The 18402-nt window shown below is 38.0% G+C and overlaps 1 protein-coding gene across 1 annotated transcript in view; it reads right to left on the bottom strand.

Annotated features, from left to right (window-relative positions):
- The window catches only part of THSD7A (thrombospondin type 1 domain containing 7A), a 455382-nt gene that overhangs the window by 208382 nt on the left and 228598 nt on the right, over window positions 1–18402 (bottom strand). Inside the window, exons 3-4 of the mRNA XM_060020445.1 lie at window positions 9346–9594; window positions 6175–6356 (exon numbers count right to left, since the gene is read on the bottom strand). Coding sequence (XP_059876428.1) covers window positions 6175–6356; window positions 9346–9594 — 431 coding nt within the window. The remainder of the gene's footprint in view (window positions 1–6174; window positions 6357–9345; window positions 9595–18402) is intronic.

Below are 18402 nucleotides of genomic sequence, written 5' to 3'. Positions count from 1 at the left end.
TGCTATGTCAGGCACCTTGCTAATACCACTGCCTGACACCATTTCTTACATTAATTTTCAGCTTTGTGGTCTTTGGACTTATGGAAGTACCATACATTTGAAACTTAAACTCATATGAGTACTGGCCCATAGTTGGAATTTTTAGGAGAGGTTTGTTTTTGCCCTGATTTAAGGCTGAAGCTGATCTGCTTCCTTGTTATCTCCCTCTATAGGTAAGTTGAATTTCTCTGCTCACTCAATCATTGACGCTATAACCCTTTGAGGCTGATGAAGTAATGCAGTATTTCTGCTTGTACTCTCTTTCTCTGAGTAAAAGTTTATGTCATGCCCTCAAGTCCCCATAATGTAAACCCTTGTTCTGTACCATCCCTACCCAAGGGCAACCACAGCAAGCATCATCTCAGCCTTCATGGTTTCCTTTGGGAAACTGTTTAGTTAATCAAGACCTCAGTTCTTCTCTTAAAAGTATTTAAAACAATATTGTATCCTGAATGTCTAGGTATTTTTTAAAGGATGATTTTCAGCTATTCTAGTCTGCCACATTGCTGGAAATGTAACATAAGTGCAATTAAATAGCCATTTTTAGGTAAATAAAGTTAAGTAATGTGCATCAAGACATAAGGCCAAGCAGAAATGAAAACCAGATTTCCTGATTATCTGTCTGGGGTTCTCTTGAAAGTAGTCTTAAGATGAAAATTCAAAAGACTTTTAAGCTATCTATATAATTAGAAAAGAGGAAAATAGACATATAAAACTATTCTCTTAAATGAGTGGCCAACCTGACACAAAGTGTATACATTTTGACTCTCATCATTTGATCTAACAACTAGATCATGTGTCCTCTATTCCAAGTCAGAGGTGTGAATAGTTAACTATTCAGGGGTGAAGAATGGTGTCTGTGGATATATCCCCTAGCTGAAATAGAGAATGTTTAAGTGTACCTGAAATGCTGAAGAGACAATTTTCAGACAAATTTAAAAGGAAATTGTACTATTTTACAAAGGGGAGGGTAAACATGTCAAACAACAAATGTTTATTAAACATTGACTAAGTCAAAGGTACTGTAAGCATTGTTATCATGTTTACACAACTTCAGAGCTGCCTCATTATATTTTTCTTTTGATTGCCTTTTTGGTTGAATACTTCCTGACATGTCATTAGTAAGCTCTTCCTCTACTAAAAATTGTTAAGTTACCTCTGGCGTAGACCAATGACCAGCTTAATCTAATTCTCAGAATGTAAGTTTTTATTAGCTTCTATCCCAATGGCTGAAACCTCCTGGCATCTCACCTTCCATTTTGTAATCCACTGATCACAGAGAAATTTCCTAGGGAAACAGCGCTTCTCTTCCACAAAATATCCAGAGGACTGATTTCCGAGGAAGGTTTGATTCCTTCAGGGATTTAGGATTTAAAACATAGGAATGTTTTAGTTATTCTACAATTATATCACAGTGCTTTTTACAACCCACTGCACCAGTGTAGGCTATGTTTCCATTATGTGATTTAGTTCCTTCTTCATTTACCATAGGAAGATTAAGAGACAACAAAGCGGTGTGTTTAAAAATATAATGATAAATTATGAAAAGTGTTTATACCTTCATTAATTTACCACAAAAAAAAGTGTTCATAACCAAACTTTATATATGCTTATATAATTATGGTATTATCCTAGTGACATTTTAAAAAATTAATTAATTTAGTTTTTTGGCTGCATTGGGTCTTCATTGCTGCGTGCGAGCTTTCTCTAGTTGTGGTGAGCGGGGGCTACTCTTTGTTGCAGTGTGCAGGCTTCTCATTGCAGTGGCTTCTCTTTGTTGTGGAGCATGGGCTCTGGAGTGCATGGGCTTCAGTAGTTGTAGCACATGGGCTTAGTTGCTCCACAGCCTGTGGGATCTTCCTTGACCAGGGCTTGAACCCGTGTCCCCTGCATTGGCAGGCAGATTCTTAACCACTGCACCACCAGGGAAGTCCCCTAGTGACATTTTAAAGTCAGTAAATTTAAAAATCTTTTTATGTTTTTCTATAATTTATATCTATATAATCATGTTCTAGAAAGACAAGAAACACAAAATCATTTCTATTTCATGGGACAGCTTCTATTTCTAGCAAAATAGAAAGTAAAAGTAAATTACTATCTTTCCTACAGGGTTTAAGAATTATATCAGGGAATGTATAGAGAACCCTGATACACATTTCTGATTGAAATGTTATGCAAAATAGTCTCACGCACCTGTTATTTCAAAAGTGATGGATAGGAAAGATGCAGCACTAGACTTCAATGTACTCTCTGATATTTACTTTCTGAAATAACAGGGAAATAGCACCATAAGCATAGCCTTTTTTTTTTTTTTTTTTTCAAAATAGTGTTGACTGAAGTGGGCTAGTCTGTGGAAACTGTAGATAAAAGACTACAATTATAAAGAATTTGCATTTCATTTAGGGATGGTGACTATTTTATTCTTATTTCTTTGCAGATGGGAAAATATGAGCTCTTTATTCATCCTTCTGTCTACCCATTCACAGCACAATCATCCTTCCCTCAATCCATCTTTCTACTGATTCTCCAAACCTTTCTGCCGGTTTATCTCATTCTGTGTCATCATACAGGCTCATTATCCAGGCTGTCTATCGTCATAACCTCAAATCCCACGGACCTTCTCCAGATTTCAGTGTGGATTATTTGCTACATTTTCTATAAAGGAATGTTCTAAAATCTCCTATAATATAAATTGCAGTAAGTTTTATGGTGCTTTATAACCAATACCTTTGGTGCCCCTCATTTAAAAACATGTTCAATCTGTATCAAATGGAAGAATTTCTTGAATTACTATAGCTAAAATCTACTTTCAAGTCACTTTGAACTCTTAAAAAAGTCAATTCGCGTTCATGCATCTAATGATCAGCAACATTTTCATCAGCTTTCTAGGACTTATGCTGATAACCTCCCCATGGGCAAGGCCTCGTCCTGTCATATCCTGAGAAGGATAGAGTTCATGCCAGCGTAAGTTGGATATTCTTCAAGCCTACTGGAATTCTGAAGGGCCAGATGACAGAAACTGCCAAAGATTTTACTACTAAGTCTCCTCAGTACAGAACTTGTCAAGCCTTTCTTCTAAAGAAGTGATTATGGAAATTTTGATCACCTGAATATTGTTCTAGAATTGGGAGAATTCCAAGAATAAAATGTGGATACTCTCCAATATCAAGCAGATATATTTTTCCTATTGTCTACAGATGCCATCGCCAACTTAATAAGTATTCTGATAATTCAACTCATTTCAAGTTTTGAATAACATACTTTACACTTTGTGAGAACTTTAATAATAAATATTTCAATTTTCTGCAAATTAAATATATTAGCTCCAAGGAAAAGAATTTTTAGGGCCTTGTGTGGGGTGAGTCAATTAACAGTAGTAAATACGCCAGTGAATAAAGTGATTTAATATGACCCTGCCTTTGTGCTAAGGTGGTCATTATCATTCTTCTGTGTAATATGATGTACGAAGATAATAAAGGAAGTTTATGTGAATTTCATATCACTTGTTTACAGTATTTTTCGCATCAAGAAATTTTATTTTTGAGCTAAAGTATTTTATTTTGAATTAAGTTTTTTTTTGTTTTTTTGGTTTTTTTTGCAGTACGCGGGCCTCTCACTGTTGTGGCCTCTCCCGTTGCGGAGCACAGGCTCTGGACGCGCAGGCTCAGTGGCCATGGCTCACGGGCCCAGCCGCTCCGTGGCATGTGGGATCCTCCCGGACTGGGGCACGAACCCATGTCCCCTGCATCGGCAGGCGGACTCTCAACCACTGTGCCACCAGGGAAGCCCTAAGGTATTTTAAATAGTTTGGTTATGTGTGAAAATGACATTTATAGGACACAAAGTGTAAATCTACAAAAACAAAAGTGTAGTCCTTGTTCTTCAAATTAAGTGCAATATGAATTGCTCTTAGAGTAGGTTGCTCATGGTTACACAGTCAGGATTTCTTGAGATCAGTACCTTCTAACTAGGATTGAATGAGGAAGTTATTTTGAGAGGTTTCCCTGTTTTTATAAAGTAAGCTTTCATTCTTTCTTATTTGTTTAAGAAGACAGACTGTGAACAATCTTCACAGCCCACAGTCTAAGTATTCTCCATTCACACATATTTACAGTCTTTACATGTCACCCTTGGGATGCTGGTATATTAAACAAGTTTCCTATTGGGCAATGTTAAGTACTTCTAGGGGGAACTCAGTCTAAGTTCTGAGGAAAAAAAGCTGCAACTTTTAGCAAGAATCAGCTATTTTTGCAATAAGAGTTTTATTAATATTCTTGGTATTGGACATGAAAGGACACAAATTCCTAAGTTATTCATGTTACATACTTACATGATTAAATATTAATTTTAGGTGAATTGACTACTTCCATGTCTATTAATCTCTGCTTTAGCATTTGCTTTAGTCCAACAGATACATCTTAATAATAATATTCTTTGTGTTTTCCCTTTTTTCTGTGACTTACTTTTGTTGCTCTGCAGTGCTTTGACAGCAGTAGAAGGGGAATTCTATGACAAAATGATTTTTTTAAATGTCCTGTTGCAATTCAGAATTCTGAAGGCTCTTTTTGAAAGCAATAACCTACAGGATATAACTGACGTTCAGAAACTAAAATCTAATCTACCTCTAGCAGTGAAATTATACTACTCTGAAAGGACTGCTATAATAAATCCACCTAAGAGTGTTAAAAATGTAGCCATTAAAGTGGCCAAGACAATATTAATGTACTAACATTACATGTTTTATGGTATTTCCTTAAAACCTCAAGATACGTTAGTAGTAAAATGTATCCCTAGGCTAGATTCCTAAATGAGCTAACGTGCTGTGTAAAGCTAGTGGATACAAAACAATTAAATTTTTCAAGTTGCAAATGCAAAACTTTAGTCCTTATTTCCCAAGAATTACTGGTCACCAGTGCCACTTCTTTTTTGGGGGAGGCAAAGGAGCCATCTCTTCTTTTGTTTTATGAAATGCCCATTTCATAAAACATGTATGAAGTGTATGTGTCATAATTCAGCTCAAGTTCCACCTCCTTTGTGAAGGTTCCTCCTTCTATGATCTCCCTATGGTTATTCTAAAACTCAATTATAATGCATATCATACTGCATTATAACTATTGGGCTGTTTGTGTGCCCTCAAGATGACCACGAGCATTTTCCTGACATGAAGTTTGTATTGATATTTTCATCCTCACCACCACATAAAATTTTTGGAGCTCTCCTGGCAACTGATCAATATATGTTGAATGTATTAGTGATAGAAGTCCTGCAATCTCTCAGGTAGTGAAATGTAAAAGGGTCTGCTTAAAGCATTGCTTGAAAAGTCTCATATTTGTGTGGACTATTGGGCTACTAATTGAATATAAACTTGATCCAATAATGAGTAAAATTTTAGAGTTGAGACAGGGCAGAAGTTGAGACACAGATGTAGAGAACAAACGTATGGACACCAAGCGGGGAAAGCCGCAGTGGGGTGGTGGTAGTGGTGTGCTGAACTGGGCGATTGGGATTGACATGTATACACTGATGTGTATAAAATTGATGACTAATAAGAACCTGCTGTATAAAATAATAAATAAAATTAAATTAAAAAATTTAAAAAAAAGAAGTCATGCCTTTGGGTTAAAGACTTTTTCCTGTAGTTTTTTTGTTTTGTTTTGTTGTTTTGTTTTTTTCCTGTAGTTTTATTCTGTATTTATTTCTTTTAAATTCAAATTGAAATTTTCACTCAATACCATAATTAACTTATGTTTTTCAACCCCATTATAAACAGCAAAATAAGGTGTTCTTTTTACAAGCACGTTTTACTTCTTCTTATATGAAGAAAAGAAAATTTGGACTTTGGAACACATACTTGCATTCTATATGTATCCTTACGAGATACAACTTTATTCTATTTTTATAATTAATTACTCCTACTAAAGAGAGGTTTGTCAGTGAATCAGAACGGACCAAAGATGGAAATGTATTAATTATTTTTACAACCATAATTTAGACTACTGTTCACCATAGTCAATATCAGCCATAATGTGAACAGAAATATGACTCTTCCTGCCCCAAACGACTACATATACACCCCTGCAGGACGATCCCACTCTTGGTCTCCACAGTTGAGTACTTGAGAAGAAAACAGCTTACCTTCTTTGTCCTTGTGGGAGTTTAAGTGTGAGAGGAGGTCCTCGTTGGCCTGCACGCAGTACACCTCTCGGGTCTGGACCCCTCCTCCGCAGAGGGCCGTCTGGTTGCCCCGCCTCTTGTCCTGCTGACTGAGCAGAGGATCCACACGGCACTCAGTCCACTCTGTAGTCCTCCAGCCATACCTAGATAAAGAAAATGATGGCAGTGGCAACCTGTTTACTGAATAAAACTTTTCTCCACTCCTATTTTTTGTTCCTCAAAAAGATTAATCTGGGGCTTTCCTGGTGGCACTGTGGTTGAGAGTCTGCCTGCCAATGCAGGGGACACGGGTTTGAGCCCTAGTCTAGGAAGATCCCACATGCTGCGGAGCAACTAGGCCCGTGAGCCACAACTACTGAGCCTGCGCGTCTGCAGCTTGTGCTCCGCAACAAGAGGGGCCGCGACAGTGAGAGGCCACGCACCACGATGAAGAGTGGCCCCCGCTTGCCGCAACTAGAGAAAGCCCTCGCACAGAAATGAAGACCCAACACATACAAAAATAAAATAAATAAAATAAAAATTTATTAAAAAAAGATTAATCTGAAAAATACTTGCCTCTTGAATTAATCTTAGACTACATCTAAGGTGCAGGTTCACTTTCAATCCCTTCCTCTACATCCTCATCCCGCTCCATTTAAAGAGGAGTTAAATTTAAGATGATCCAGTTTTAATTGCAACTACTGGAAGTTACTTATAAATATTTTATGAAAAGAGAGCATAATGCTGAAAACAGGAAATTTTATGTTCAATTAAACTGAACTCAGGCTTGCCCTTTCTTGATGCTTATAAGCAAAGGAAGGTTGAATCTGAGAATGGAACACATTCTAAATGATGATGAACCCAAACATTTGTTTTGTCTCTAACAGAATGCATGAAAATTGCAGCTTCGTACTGGATCAAAATTATAATTGTGTGTTAGTAATAAAAATGTAACATAATTCAGAGTTTTCTCTTTATTGTTGAGAATAAGAGTTTTTTTTTTTTTTCCTGTAGCACTGAACATCCCTGATGAGTGCTGATGAATGATGGAAAGAGCTGACGTTTCTAATCAGTGGAACACAGGAAAGATGATCTGTGATTCTAAACTAAAGCTCCAATAAAGATTATGATGTGAAAAAAATGTCAGGGGATTGTCAGCCCAACACATGCTTTAAGGAGATAGACAGGGAACCATTTCCCGATGCCACTGAAGATAGAAAGTGATGGCATTTCTCCACCTCGAGGAAAATGGATATTCTAAAAGCACAAAGAAAATGGCTCATGTAGCACTTGGTTTCACTTTAACCAAGATGCCTCCTTAGTAATCAGATTAACAGCCAACATAGGTACAAATGGGTGTGCTAATGTTCATCTCAGTTAGACAGAAAGGTTAAGTGGGCTCTAGGATGTCTCATCTAGAGGCTTTGCTTTGTCAGTGGTAAAGTTTCATGACAGTAAAGCTGCACTTCATGTTCGTTTTTCAGTTTTTATAAGTGGGGATTCATGGCTTAATAGAGGTGCAGGACTGGGGCATCCAGGAACAACACTCTTGACATACATTTATAAAAGAAGTGCAGCATTCAGGTCAATTCTAAAAACATGGATACTTGATGCCTTGGGAGGAGAGACAGTGAAGGAAAGTAAAACCAAACAAGTCATTCATTAGGGGAGCTAAAATGAAAATTTTGTTTTTTTTATAGAATGGAGTCCCAATTTAGGTCATCTTACGGAGTCCTGTGAGAGGAACAAATTTTTAGTAACGTCAATTGATCGCACATTCTAAAAAAGTGCTATCATCCATAAAGGGTTAGAAGAAAGATTCAGAATAGAGATTTTAATTAATAGCTAATGGCGTTTGAATATTTGAGAGGATAAAGAATAAAACACCTAGCTTGAGACAAAAATGGAAGAAACTTGTAGGAGACAAAACACTGATTAGAGAACCTGGCAACTTCCTTGAAACTGTTATGTAGAGGGGAACACACAAGTCAGCAGGACAGGCAGAGTAGTTAGGAAGAAAACTCTCTAGAGCATTCTGTCACTTGTTATATCAGAGAAGGGATGATTCCAAAGTGCTGCATAATTGAAGATCTTGTCTGAATCATCACTATTCTTTGTTATTATTATTATTACTGTTAGAAATGGGAGGAGGAACAATAATAGTAGCAATTTTCCTCCTCACTGTGTCATGCAGTTCAAGCTGTATGCATGTTCTCTAAATATCTGAAATATTCCAGGGAACCTTTCAATGAAGCTTGTGCATATCTACTGAGAAACTAAGATTCTGTAAGTTGTTTCATAAATATTCTATATTCAGACTAAGCTGAAATATATTTATCACCAAGATAGTTCACAGTAATGTTTTGGAGATGATATTTTTTAAGGATAAAAAGAATATAGTTACACTGCCAAATATTTCAAAATTAGTCTTATTTCATCTGAATTCAATGCACATTGATTGGACACTTACTGTGTGCCTGGTCCTATGACATGCAAGCAATTAAAAAACAAACAAGCCCCACCCCCAAGGTTCATAAGCAGTCTTTGTCCTGAAGGAGCTTACAGTCTCATTATTTTGATATAGCATCTTACTCTATTCAACAGGAATTGTTATATACAGTACTGAATTTTAATGGGACTTGCTCAATAAGCAATAGGAACCTGTATTTTGAAACTTTATTTTACCTTATAGACTAGTTGACAAACTACAGCCAAATCCAACCTGTCGCCTGTTTTATAAGTGAATTTTATTGGAACATATCCACACTCATTTGTTTACATATTACCTACAGCTCCAATGGCAGAGCTGAAGCATGACAGAGACACATGTGGCTTGTAAAGGCTAACATATTCACTATCTTCTCCTTTATGGAAAAAGCTTGCCAATCCCCATGATAGAAAATACACAAACAGGGAATTGCCGTTAAAAATCTAACTTGCATGGAGACTGGGAAATCCAGCTTGTTAAAGACACTTTTACCCTGTAAAACCAGTCATTTTTACAGGATAGTGTTTGTAGAGAGATATTTTTCTACTTAGAATTTGTAAAAATCTCTATTTCTCAACATACTATCCAGTTGAAATCAAACCGCTAAAGGAACACGCAGTTTGGGCAGACAGGGCAGCAGATGCCACCATCCTTTATTTACTCACATGGCACAGGGGGCAACTCCATCTCCTTGAGACACACAGGGTTCTTTTTCCTCAAGTTCTGGACACTCCTTCTCACTGCCAATAGGAAACTGCCTGATGAGCCGCGTCCTCACACGGGTGCCTTTAGGGGATGCCATATCATGGCACGTTTTTGAGCAGGGGCTCCACTCAGACCACTCTGACACCTGGCACTCTTTGGTGATCACACAGGCCTGGAAGGTCAGCGGCAGCTTCTCTTGTTGGCAAAAACTGCAAAAGAGCATTAATATTCTCATCACAGACTCACAGGCAGGCATGAACTTTGTCTTCTACACGCCAGAGTGAAATCAGCTTGGACATTTTTATTTCTACTTGGAGGTACAATTCCAATTTCATTAAAAAGATATCAACATTTACGATGTGTAAAAGCTGTTAGACTCAAAGCTAACATTTGCATTTCCTCCTATTTTGTAAGAGTTGTTAAACCACTCATAGGAAATAGAAAATAAAGGGGTTATACAAAATTAGCTGAAACTAAGTTTACCATATTGTTCATTTTACTCATTCCAGATTTGTCTTTATTTAGAAAATGAGGAACCAAGAACTGTTAACATATGATAATTTCCATTTAGTGATTTAAATAAACATGCCTGGATAACTAATACAATATTGAACAGAAAAAGTGATTTAATTTATGCTTAACGTTATTTTTAATACTGTTTGAAACTTTAGCTGTCAATTACAATGTATGCTTATTCAACTACATCAACTTTTCCAGTTCATACTTTAATGTAAGGTATACATATGAGTATATTAATTAAATACATCATAAGCATTAGAAATATAAATCTATTTAAGCTATATTACTGTAGAAATATCCTCTAAATAGATCTCTAATTCATCGGTAAAGTATTTATGTTCAAATTCGTATCTATCTAATCCTCCTTGAATTAGAGGGATGTTGAACTCTAAATTGTAATGTCTACATACGAAGATGATGTTCCAAATGTCATCAACTACGGGCATATGCACTTTGAGGGGTTTTCCTGGCATTGGATGGCCTTGCATTGATTCTTAGTTGAACTCCTGCCCATTCTCAGTAACTAGTAGCTCACGTTTACAAGACACAGGAGGCATGCTGCCACGATAGGGCATCTGTTCCAGTGGGAGAGTTCACTGATAATTCTGTCTCATCATTCAGCTGCTATATTTAACTATGATAACCAACCATACAGAGAGGCAGGTCCATTTTAATATAACAACTCACACACAATCTTTTTAATTCTACTGGCATGTGTACGAAAATTGCATTCCTAGGAGACAATTAGAGCTCAATATGTCAAAGTCAGTTTGTCTGAGCTGAGAGGTCTGGGCAGGAGAATCATCTGAGAGTGGCAGTAAAAGGGCCCTGTAAGTCAGCTCTGTTCTTCTTATAACAACAGAGAGGACCAGAATCCCAGTTTTACTCAAATGTCATATATTGAGTGTTAATGATGCATTAGGTACAACACTAACCTTAGAACAAAACTTTCTCTGTGATGAACAAGTTTTCACTCTAACACTTGTGAGTTTATCCAGGAAAATCAGGCAAGATGATGACCAAATGATGACCTCTATAACTCCTTTTTTCCAAAACTCTCCATGTTAATTTCCTCTTAGATACATTTCTAATCCTTCATGAGATTGTATTCATATACATATATGCATATGTTATCCTCTATGTATTACTTACCAAGTCCATATTCTATGTAGAGGCAGAGAATTAACAATCCCTTTTAATCTTTTGTGGAGAATTTGACCATCAGTTAAATACCTCCAGTTACAGTTACCTGGTAACCTGATGAAAGCTGAAATATCAGCTATGTTACCAGATAATATTATTTATGATACAATGATCAATTTTGATAAATTCCATTTGCTCTGGAGAAACTAAAACTACCTGGTAGGCAGCCACAACTCTGGGCTTGCCTGAATGTGTCAGCTCTTGGAATAGGGCTTGTTTTTTGTGTGGACTTTGCAGTCTATGACTACGGGATCACTTCAAGAGATATCGGCGCCTGTGGGGCCTGAGACTTTTAAGCCAAGGCAACTCTTGGACTTGCTGGATGTAGAATTATCTTCTTCCATCTGAATTGTGCTGCATTGATTTCTAGAAGAATTACCACCAGATTAGGAATGTCTGTTGCTACAATGATGACAAGTTCTTTATCTTTCTAAGTAGACTGATGCCAGACAGCAGTCTGTGTGTCTTGTGTATCTGAAAGTCTGCACAGCCTAAGTTTAAAACTTAATTCATATTACCTCATTTAATGCTTCCAATAATTCTTTTATGTGGGTACCATTATCATTTCCATTTTACAGGGAAGGAGTCTCTGAAAGGTTAGGGAATGTGTTTAAGATCATATAGGAATGTGTTAAGTAGGGAACTGAAATTTGAACTTGGATTTTCTAAAATCAGAGCCCATTTTCTTAATCACTTTGCCCTACTGCTTCTCACAGTTTAAACTGACTGTAAATCCCAGTTTGTTAGAGCAACTGCTGTAGCTGAGGCCAGTGCCAAGGTTACCGGCACATTGTGAATCCAATAGTTTCACTATTTCACAGCCCCAGGATTCGTACCACCCTAGCACTTTGCAAATGTGCTACTTGCTCTAAGGAGGACTTAGTAATTATGGAAAAGTCAAAACAAATACATTTTCCTGATACATGTTAACAGTTTTTAATACAGGTCCTACATATGAGAAATCAGCAGCATAAACATGAGAACAGTATTAAGTTATATGATTATACAGTTTTTAATATATGTGATGTATATAACATACCTACCTACTTATCTGTCTATAGTTTGTTTTTCCTTTAATTTTCCAATACCATTATCTCAGCAAATGTGAATCAAGTAACTCTACATATTGGGCTTTAGAAGTACAAAGACAAGATTATAGTAATTAAATTGGAAGCATATAATTCTGCTTGGGGAGGCACAGAAGGCTATACGAAGTAGTACATTACTATGAAGTTTTCATATTGAGTGAAGGTAATCAATGGAAATATGAAATAAAAGTCTTTTCTTTGTTTATTGGTGGGTGGGGGAAATATAGATTTTTCATTGGCCTCAGTGTAAGGAGTTTTTGTTGAGCAGTGGAAGTAAGAGTGGAACTGAAGCCTAGGTCAGATCAAGGGCAGTTATGTCGATCCAGAAAAGCACCTCCTGTGAGTGAGAGAACCCTTCAAAGTTGTGGAGCATAAAGGACATGGTATTTGTATTTTATGTAAATTCCAATAGTAGGGTGCAGGACAGAATAACAGGGTATAAGATCAGAAGCAGGCTAACTATGATGATGATGATGATGATTATGACATTAATATTTATAGTAAATATATATTGAGTGCTTACTATATATAGTAAATATATATTGAGTGCCAGACACTGCTCAAACTGAGTGAGGCATGATTACGAACATGAGGTTAATCATCATTGAATGTCTAGTGTAAGCCATGTACTGTATTAAGTTTTACTTAGAGTATCTCATGTAATCCTTAAAACTATTCTGTAAGATGGAGATCCATCTTTTTTTTTTTTTAAGATAAGGAAATGGAATCTAAATGTCTCACTTAAGTCTAGATAAAGTAGCAGAGCTAGGATTCTAACTAGATCTTTCTGCTTATGAGGCTTATCAAAGTGTGAACAAAGGCAATGGCAGTAGAAATTAAAAGGGGTTACAAACTATAAAAAAGGGAGTTAGAAGCTATACAACCTGATGGATAGTTGAAGGGGTTAAAAGAGAGGAAGGAGTCATTAAATAACTTGGAAGTTTCTAGCTTTGGCAATCTGCTGAGCATCACTGCAATTCTTCGAAATGGAGAACATGGAATAAAAAGCAAGTTCCTGGCAGTTGATAATTGAGTTCAACATTATTATCTTGATTTGATATGGACACATCCAGTACACATCCAACACGCAGAAATGTCTGGTAGACAGATCCAGAACTAGGGATCAGGGTTTAGCTGAAAGTTCTGGATGGCGTGTATACTTTTAAAAGTCATGAGCATAACGGAGTTCAAAGCCAAGGCCACAGGCGTAGCTGAGTGCTCACACACTGGGGCTCATTTTAGGCCTGAATAACTCACATATGGCCTTACAGTGGACTTTGGTAGGTCCATGAACGCTGTGATGCATGTTAATTTCATTTTGTAATTGTTAGTTGGACTAAATAGGATCACCAAATCACCCATGCTTACTAAATTATTCAGCTGCCACCCTCAACCATTTTCTCCTTTATTCTGGCAATGTAAAACGGTGACACTAGAGAGCTCAGGGGAACTATCCATTTTGGTTCATTATGGTTTTCCTGAGAACATGCCCCTTTGGAGGTCAAAGGCATAGGCTACGCTTCTGCAAGGGCAGCCTGGTAGAAGATGTGATGGTCACTGTGACAGTTTCCTTTTCATTTATGTGGTATATTCAGGATAGCCCAGATGGCTAGGACTGATAGAACAAAAGTTTGGCTTTGAGACAAAGCAGATATTACTTAATCACCTTGTATCAGACACAGAGGAATCAGACTAAAACAAAAATGAAAAAGTGGAGAGCAGGAGCTTCAAGATGGCGGAAGAGTAAGACACAGAGATCACCTTCCTCTCCACAAATACATCAGAAATACATCTACGTGTGGAACAACTCCTACAGAACACCTACTGAACGCTGGCAGAAGACCTCAGACCTCCCAAAAGGCAAGAAACTCCCCACGTATCTGGGTAGGGCAAAAGAAAAAATAGAGACAAAAGAATAGGGACGGGACCGGCACCAGTGGGAGGGAACTGTGAAGGAGGAAAGGTTTCCACACACTAGGAAGCCCCTTTGCGGGAGGAGACTGCAGGTGGCAGAGCGGGGGGAGCTTCAGAGCCACGGAGGAGAGCGCAGCCACAGGGGTGCGGAGGGCAAAGCGAAGAGATTCCCGCACAGAGGATCGGTGCCGACCGGCACACACCAGCCCGAGAGGCTTGTCTGCTCACCTGCTGGGGCGGGCAGGGCTGGGAATCGAGGCTCGGACTTTGGAGGTCAGATCCCAGGGAGAGGACTGGGGTTAGCTGCGTGAACACAGCCTGAAGGGGTTAGCGGACCCCAGAGACAGGCATGAGACGCTAAGGCTGCTGCTGCAGCCACCAAGAAGCCTGTGTGCGAGCACGGGTCACTATCCACACCCCCCTTCCGGGGAGCCTGTGCAGCCCGCCACTGCCAGGGTCCCGTGATCCAGGGACAACTTCCCCAGGAGAACACACGGTGTGCCTCAGGCTGGTGCAATGTCATGCCAACCTCTGCTGCCACAAGCTCACCCCGCATCCGTACCCCTCCCTCCGCCACGCCTCAGTGAGCCAGAGCCCCCCCAATCAGCTGCTCCTTTAACCCTGTCCTGTCTGAGCGAACAAAAGACACCCTCAGGCGAACTACACACAGAGGCGGGGCCAAATCCAAATCTGAACCCCAGGAGCTGTGCGAACAAAGAAGAGAAAGGGAAGCTTCTCCCAGCAGCCTTGGGAGCAGCAGATGAAATCTCCACAATTAACTTGATGTACCTGCATCTGTGGAATACATGAATAGACAACGAATCATCCCATATTGAGGAGGTGGACTTTGGGAGCAACAATACATATATATTTTTCCCTTCTTCTCTTTTTGTGAGTGTATGTGTATGCTTCTGTGTGTGATTTTGTCTGTATAGCTTTGCTTTTACCATTTGTCCTAGTGTTCTGTCTGTCTGTTTTTTTCTTTTCTTCTTTTTCTAGTATACTTTTTAGAGCTTGTTATCATTGGTGGATTTGTTTTTCGGTTTGGTTGCTCTCTTCTTTCTTTCATTCTTTTATTACTTAAATTTTTTTTGATAATTATTTTTTATTTTAGTAACTATTTTATTTTATTTTATCTTTTTCTTTCATTCTTTCCTTTTTTCTCCCTTTTATTCTGCGCCATGTGGATGACAGGCTCTTGATGCTCCAGCCAGGCGTCAGGGCTGTGCCTCTGAGGTGGGAGAGCCAGGTTCAGGACATTGGTCCACTAGAGAGCTCTCAGCTCCACGTAATATGAAACAGTGAGAATCTCCCAGAGATCTCCATCTCAACGCCAAGACCCAGCTCCACTCAAGAACCAGCAAGCTACAGTGCTGGAAACCCTATGCCAAACAACTAGCAAGACAGGAACAAACCCCACCCATTAGCAGAGAGGCTGCCTAAAATCATAATAAGGCCACAGACAGCCCAAAACACACCACTAGACATGGACCTGCCCACCAGAAAAACAAGATCCAGCCTCATCCACAAGAACACAGGCACTAGTCCTCTCCACCAGGAAGCCTACACAACCCACTGAACCAAACTTAGCCACTGGGGACAGACACCAAAAACAACAGGAACTACGAACCTGCAGCCTGCAAAAAGGAGACCCCAAAAACAGTAAGATAAGAAAAATGAGAAGACAGAAAAACACACAGCAGATGAAGGAGCAAGATAAAAACCCACAACAGATGAAGGAGCAAGATAAAAACCCACCAGACCTAAGAAATGAAGAGGAAATAGGCAGTCTACCTGAGAAGAATTCAGAATGATAGTGAAGATGATCCAAAATCTTGCGAACAGAATGCAGAAAATACAAGAAATGTTTAATAAGGACCTAGAAGAAATAAAGAGAAAACAAACAATGATGAACAATACAATATATGAAATTAAAAATTCTCTAGAAGGGATCAATAGCAGAATAACTGAGGCAGAAGAAAGGATGAGTGACCTGGAAGATAAAATAGTGGAAACAACTACTGCAGAGCAGAATAAAGAAAAAAGAATGAAAAGAATTGAGGACAGTCTCAGAGACCAAGGCACCAACATTTGAATTACAGGGGTCCCAGAAGAAGAAGAGAAAAAGAAAGGAACTGAGAAAATATTGGAAGAGATTATAGTTGAAAACATCCCTAATATGGGAAAGAAAATAGTTAATCAAGTCCCAGAAGCACAGAGAGTCCCATACAGGATAAATCCAAGGAGAAACATGCCAAGACATATATTAATCAAACTATCAAAAATTAAATACAAAGAAAACATATTAAAAGCAGCAAGGGAAAAACAACAAACAACACAGAAGGGAATCCCCATAAGGTTAACAGCTGATCTTTTAGCAGAAACTCTGCAAGTCAGAAGGGAGTGGAAGGACATATTTAAAGTGATGAAGGAGAAGAACCTACAACCAAGATTACTCTACCCAGCAAGGATCTCATTCAGATTTGATAGAGCATTTAAAACCTTTACAGACAAGCAAAAGCTAAAAGAATTCAGCACCACTAAACCAGCTTTATAACAAATGCTAAAGGAACTTCACTAAGCAGGAAACACAAGAGAAGGAAAAGACCTACAATAACAAACCCAAAACAATTAAGAAAATGGAAATAGGAACATACATAGCGATAATTACCTTAAATGTAAATGGATTAAATGCTCCAACCAAAGACATAGACTGGCTGAATGGATACAAAAACAAGACCCATATATATGCTGTCTACAAGAGACCCACTTCAGACCTAGGGACACATACAGACTGAAAGTATGGGGATGGAAAAAGATATTCCATGCAAATGGAAATCAAAAGAAAGCTTGAGTAGCAATTCTCATATCAGAGAAAATAGACTTTAAAATAAAGACTGTTACAAGAAACAAAAAAGAACACTACATAATGATCAAGGGATCAATCCAAGAAGAAGAGATAACAGTTGTAAATATTTATGCACCCAACATAGGAGCACCTCAATACATAAAGCAAATACTAACAGCCCAAAAAGGGGAACTCGACAGTAACATAATCATAGTGGGGGACTTTCACACCCAACTTTCACCAATGGACAGATCATCCAAAATGAAAATAATTAAGGAAACACAAGCTTTATATGATACATTAAACAAGATAGACTTAATTGATATTTATAGGACATTCCATCCAAAAACAACAGAATACACTTTCTTCTCAAGTGCTCATGGAACATTCTCCAGGATAGATCATATCTTGGGTCACAAATCAAACCTTGGTAAATTTAAGAAAACTGAAATCGTATCAAGTATCTCTTCCGACCACAACGCTATGAGACTAGACATCAATTACAGGAAAATATCTGTAAAAAATACAAAGACATGGAGGCTAAACAGTACACTGCTTAATAACGAAGCGATCACTGAAGAAATCAAAGAGGAAATCAAAAAATACCTAGAAACAAATGACAATGAAAATATGACGGCCCAAAACCTATGGGATGCAGCAAAATCAGCTCTAAGAGGGAATTTCATAGCAATACAATCCTACCTTAAGAGACAAGAAACATCTCAAATAAACAACCTAACCTTATACCTAAAGCAATAGAGAAAGAAGAACAAAAAAACCCCAAAGTTAGAAGAAGGAAAGAAATCATAAAGATCAGATCAGAAATAAATGAAAAAGAGATGAAGGAAATGATAGCAAAGATCAATAAAACTAAAAGCTGGTTCTTTGAGAAGATAAACAAAATTGATAAACCATTAGCTAGACTCATCAAGAAAAAAATGGAGAAAAAAAAAGGGAGAAAACTCAAATCAATAGAATTAGAAATGAAAAAGGAGAAGTAAAAAGAGACACTGCAGAAATACAAAAGATCATGAGAGATTACTGCGAGCAACTCTATGCCAATAAAATGGACAACCTGGAAGAAATGGACAAATTCTTAGAAATGCACAACCTTCCAAGACTGAATCAGGAAGAAATAGAAAATATGAACAGACTAATCACAAGCACTGAAATTGAAACTGTGATTAAAAATCTTCCAACAAACAAAAGCTCAGGACCAGATGGCTTCACAGGCGAATTCTATCAAACATTTAGAGAAGAACTAACACCTATCCTTCTCAAACTCTTTCAAAATATAGCAGAAGGAAGAACACTCCCAATCTCATTCTATGACACCACCATCACCCTGATACCAAAACCAGACAAAGATGTCACAAAGAAAGAAAACTATAGGCCAATATCACTGATGAACATAGATGCCAAAATCCTCAACAAAATACTAGCAA

Source organism: Delphinus delphis, chromosome 9, assembly GCF_949987515.2.
Source record: "Delphinus delphis chromosome 9, mDelDel1.2, whole genome shotgun sequence".
Taxonomy (NCBI): Eukaryota; Metazoa; Chordata; class Mammalia; order Artiodactyla; family Delphinidae; genus Delphinus; species Delphinus delphis.
Note: the sequence above shows the minus strand (reverse complement) of the source record. Positions and strands in the feature narration are given on the sequence as shown.